The sequence below is a fragment of the Arachis ipaensis genome, chromosome B01 (genome assembly GCF_000816755.2).
Source record: "Arachis ipaensis cultivar K30076 chromosome B01, Araip1.1, whole genome shotgun sequence".
In the NCBI taxonomy this organism is placed as follows: Eukaryota; Viridiplantae; Streptophyta; class Magnoliopsida; order Fabales; family Fabaceae; genus Arachis; species Arachis ipaensis.
In genome coordinates, this window is record NC_029785.2 from 12,180,127 (window position 1) to 12,185,122 (window position 4,996).

General features: G+C 29.5%; 1 protein-coding gene across 1 annotated transcript in view; it reads right to left on the bottom strand.

The window, feature by feature from the left end:
- Nucleotides 4,060-4,996, bottom strand: part of LOC107625235 (probable E3 ubiquitin-protein ligase RHC1A) — a gene marked incomplete in the record, with an annotated part of 2,664 nt that continues 1,727 nt past the window's right edge. Inside the window, 1 exon segment of the mRNA XM_021117540.1 lies at nucleotides 4,060-4,996. Within this exon segment, the coding sequence (XP_020973199.1) occupies nucleotides 4,348-4,996 (649 nt within the window).

Consider the following 4,996-nt stretch of genomic DNA (forward strand, 5'->3'; position numbering starts at 1 on the left):
GCAACGTTGGTGGCCAAAGTTGGCTCACCAACGTTGCCACAAACGTTGACAAAGAAAATGGGAGCAACGTTGGTGGCCAAAGTTGGCTCACCAACGTTGCTCACCAACGTTGCTAACAACGTTGCTGCGCGAAAGGTGCAATATTTTTTTCTTCTTTGTTTGATTTTTTCTTCCCAAAAAAAATTATGAGAATGTAAAATAAGAAGATGAAGAAGAAGAAGCAGCAGAAGATGAAAATGAGGAAGTGGAAGAGGAAGAGTTTTGAATCATGCAGCATCACACATACACCAAAAATTATTAAACAATACACCCAAATATCTTCGTGTTACACCCAAATTTGCTGTAAATACAGCAAAATATTTCCGCTAATGTTGCATTTTTTTCCTTCTTCTTTTTTTTTTTCCTTATTTCTTTCTTTCTTTTAGTTGAATGAATGTAAGTTCATCATCTTTCAAGTAAATTTGGAGCATTATTTATGTATTTCTTCGTCTTCTTTGTTTGATTTTTTTTGTTTTTATTCTTGTTAAGAGAGTAAAACAAGAAGAAATTTGAGAAGGTAAAACAAAAAGGAAAAGATGAATAAGAAAAAAAGAAGAAGATGGTGATGATGATGAAAAAAAAAAGAAGAAGCAACAGAAGATGAGAAAGAGGAAAAGTTTTGAATTATGTAGAACTTATCAACACACATGCACCAAAAATTATTAAACAATACACCCAAATATCTTCGTGTTATACCCAAATTTGCTGAAAATACAGAAAAATATTTCTTCTAATGCTGCATTTTTTTCTTCGTTTTTTTCTTATTTCTTTCTTTTTTTTAGTTGAATGAATGTAAGTTCATCAACTTCTAAGTAATTTTGTACCATTATGTGTTTCTTCTTCTTTGTTTAATTTTTTTTGTTTTTATTCTTCTTAAAAGAGTAAAACAAGAAGAAACTTGAGAAGATAAAATAATAAAAAAAAAGATGAATAAAAAAAATGAAGATGATGATGATAATGCAAAAAAAGAAGAAGAAGCAGTAGAAGATGAGGAGGAGGGAGAAAAAGAGTTTTGAATTATGCATAACTTATCAGCACACATATACCAAAAATTCTTAAACAATACACTCGAATATCTTCGTGATACACCCAAATATCTTTGTGTTACACCCAAATTTGTTGCAAATACAGAAAAATGTTTCCTCTAATACTGCATTTTTTCTTATTTCTTTCTTTTTTTTAGGGCTTGTTTAGGCGTTATTCTCAAAAAATATCTTTTTTTAAATGATCTTTTTTATAAAAAAATCTTTTAAAAAAGTAAAAGTGATTTTATGTTTGGATACTTTAGTTAAAAGTACTTATTTAAAAGATGTTATTGTTTGGATACAAAAATACAAAAGTACTTTTATAATAATAAAATTACTTAAAAGGACATTCAATCAATTTATTATTTATTAATAATAATAAAAGAAAAATAATTATTTATACTATTTCATTTGATCCGATAATTGATCTCTTATATTATTTCTTTCGTTGCCCGTCCAATCATAAAAGAATTTATTAATAATAATAAAAGAAAAATAATTATTTATACTATTTCATTTGATCCGATAATTGATCTCTTATATTATTTCTTATTTCTTTCGTTGCCCGAATATTTTTTTGTGTTGGTTCCTCCCATTCATTAATTTCAGAATTTGTTGAACCATTTCTTACAATAGTACCATCATCTTCATTGGCTTGTAACGAAATAATATCTTCAAACTTTGCAAAATACTTATGTCATCAGAATTCATCATTCTTATAAAATTATGAAGGGTGAAACATGCAACAATAATATCATGCTGGGTTTTAAATTTGACTCTTAATGACATGTTTTGTAGTATCTTTCATCTTGCTTTGCATACTCCAAAGGTCCTTTCAATTACTGTCTTTAAACTTGAATGACAAAAGTTGAACTTTTCATTATTTGACCTAAAGTTTGGTGCTAATCTAAATGGTGGAATACTGGAATATGATACCTTGTATGACGATAAGGTTCTAAAAATCCCTTAAAAGTTGGATAACTAGCATCAACTAAGTAATATTTACTTGAAACACATTAAAAAATATACAAAAATCAAGTCAGATATTAGCATAAAAATGAATGTAACTTTAAAATAAACTTAAATGACATAACTAACCTTCTCATGGATGTGAAAACTAGTATATTTTTTATCTTTATATATGATTATATTTTATATCAAATCATTAAAGATTTTATCTCAAAATATTGCATGATTTGAATATTAATGTAGTACATTCATCAATAAAAAAAATGGATAAAAGATGTCTTTTCAAAATTTTAGTAAGGATATTTTTGTCTATCAATTATTACAAAATATCTTTTTTATTAAGAAAAAAAGATCTTTTGAAAAAATATAAATTGTAACTTCTCAAAAAAGAATTTTTTTTTATTTTTTTAGTGCTTTTACTTTTACTACTAAAAATTTGCCAAATACACTAAAAAATAAAAAAAGATATTTTTGTTATCAAAATAATGGCACCTACCCAAACAAGCACTTAGTTGAATGAATGTAAATTCATCATTTTTTAAGTAATTTTGTAGCATTATGTGTTTCTTCTTCTTCTTTGTTTGATTTTTTTGTTTTTATTCTTGTTAAAAGAGTAAAACACTTGAGAAGGTAAAATAAAAAGAAAAAGATGAATAAAAAAAGAAGAAGAAGAAGATAGTGATGATGATGATGATGAAAAAAGAAGAAGTAGCAGAAAATAAAAAGGAGAAAGAGGAAGAATTTTGAATTATGTAGAACTTATCAGCACACATATACCAAAAATTCTTAAACAATACACTCGAATATCTTCGTGTTTCACCCAAATATCTTTGTGTTACACCCAAATTTGTTGCAAATACAGAAAAATGTTTCCTCTAATGCTGTATTTTTGTCTTCTTCTTTTTTCCTTATTTCTTTCTTTCTTTTAGTTGAATGAATATAAATTCATCTTCCAAATAATTTTGTAGTATTATGTGTTTCTTCTTCTTCTTTGTTTGATTTTTTTGTTTTTATTCTTGTTAAAAAAGTAAAACAAGAAGAAATTTGAGAAGATAAAAAATGATGATGATGATGAAAAAGAAGAAGTAGAAGACAAAGAGGAGGAAGAAGAAGAATTTTGAATTATGTAGAATTTATTAGTACACATACACCGAAAATTCTTAAACAATACACTCAAATATCTTTGTTTTACACCCAAATAATATCTTCGTGTTATACCCAAATTTGCTGCAAATATAGAAAAATATTTTCTTTAATTGCAGAACTTTTACATTACATTCAATTCAAACCATCAACGATGAAACATTATTCACCTACAGAATCATAAATTACTAACGATAAATTAACTAGAATCGAACCACACCTCAGCTACTTGATTGGATTCAAAAGAATAATCAATTTCGTGCTGATTCAATTGACAATTTGAATTTGAATTATTCATTATATTCAACAAGATAACTGATTATGGAGGAGAAGAAATTCCAATGAAAAAGAAGGGAGAAGAGGAGGAAGAGGTGGTGTCAGTGACAACGATAACGAAAAAAAATAAGAAAAAGAACGTACGCACGTGAATATAAATAACTTATATAGACTTTCTCAAAAAATAACTTGTATGTGAAGAATAATTGAAACTAAAAAATGTCCAATCCATTTGAAGAAAAAAGACCCTTGTTATTTCCACACGTCACCACATATGTTCTACAAAAATGGAAGATTTTGATTCTTCTACAGCAGAACAACCGCCAATAAAATATCCTATAGGAGTAGTGACCTGTCACGTTGGCCGTTAAACTAGCGATATCTAAAGTAGGTAACTCTTCAAACACACATATTTAGTAAAAATCATATTTAATTTCTTTTTATTTTAATTCACACACCAACTTAGTTGCTCTGAGTTAAGATTCAGATTCAGATACTATGTGATGTTGACTGGTAAAAACAAATTCAAACTACTCTACTGTAAATTATGCAAATAAGAAAATTCTATTTCCTTAAACACCAAATCGGTATTGAGTATGAAGAAAGGGAACACCAAAGATTCTACTCTTACACTACATATATGTATAAGTATATTTATCTTGCATTAACATGTGGGGAAAAATAACACCCCCTATAAGAAATTATACAAAATATATCAAGTTGGGTGGTAAAACACAAGGGTAATACAACAACAACAACAATACTAGGGAGCCAAAAAAGGGGGCAAAAATATGGCAAAAGCATACTCAGGTCAGGAGACACCATTTCTTAATCTCTCAACATTTAAGTTTCCTGATTAGTATCAGAGATATGTACATTAGAGATTGAATGCTAATCAGTTCTCTTCTGATCGAGTAACATTATCTCCATTTGGATTGTTGCTAGAAGAAGATGCTGCTGAAGGGTTTGGTGAAGAAAATAAACCATTGAAAGGCCATGGAAAGGAGAATCTTCTACTCCCACTTGCATTTCTTCCTTCAATATCCCCATCAACATTGTCATGTCCAGTATTTTCATCCTCCCTTTGATTACTGCTAGTCCTCAAGGACGCATCCGGTTCGCGCTTAGATTCATCAGCGGGCAACTGATACCTGCAAACTGGACAAGAACTATGGAGCTCCAACCAAGGAAGGATACATCCACTATGAAACATATGTTTACAGGGCATCTGTTTGGCTTCAGAACCAACTTCAAGATCATCAAGGCAAATAGAACATTGCATATTCTCGTCAATTGTCACGGTAGGCAATGCTTCAATGGCCTCCTTCTGCGCAGGTGGAGTTCCGTGCCTATTGGGATCATTCTCGGCCAAATGTTGCAACAGTAAATCCAAACCAGGACCAATGAAATAGTCACCCAGAGAACCAATGGGTGTATGATTATCACCTTGACCGCGGTTCCAGTCATAGGAACCTTGAACAATAATAGTTTGATTAAAAGGATTGATCAAGATTACACGCTCTCTGTCTCTTTCTCTTTCTCTT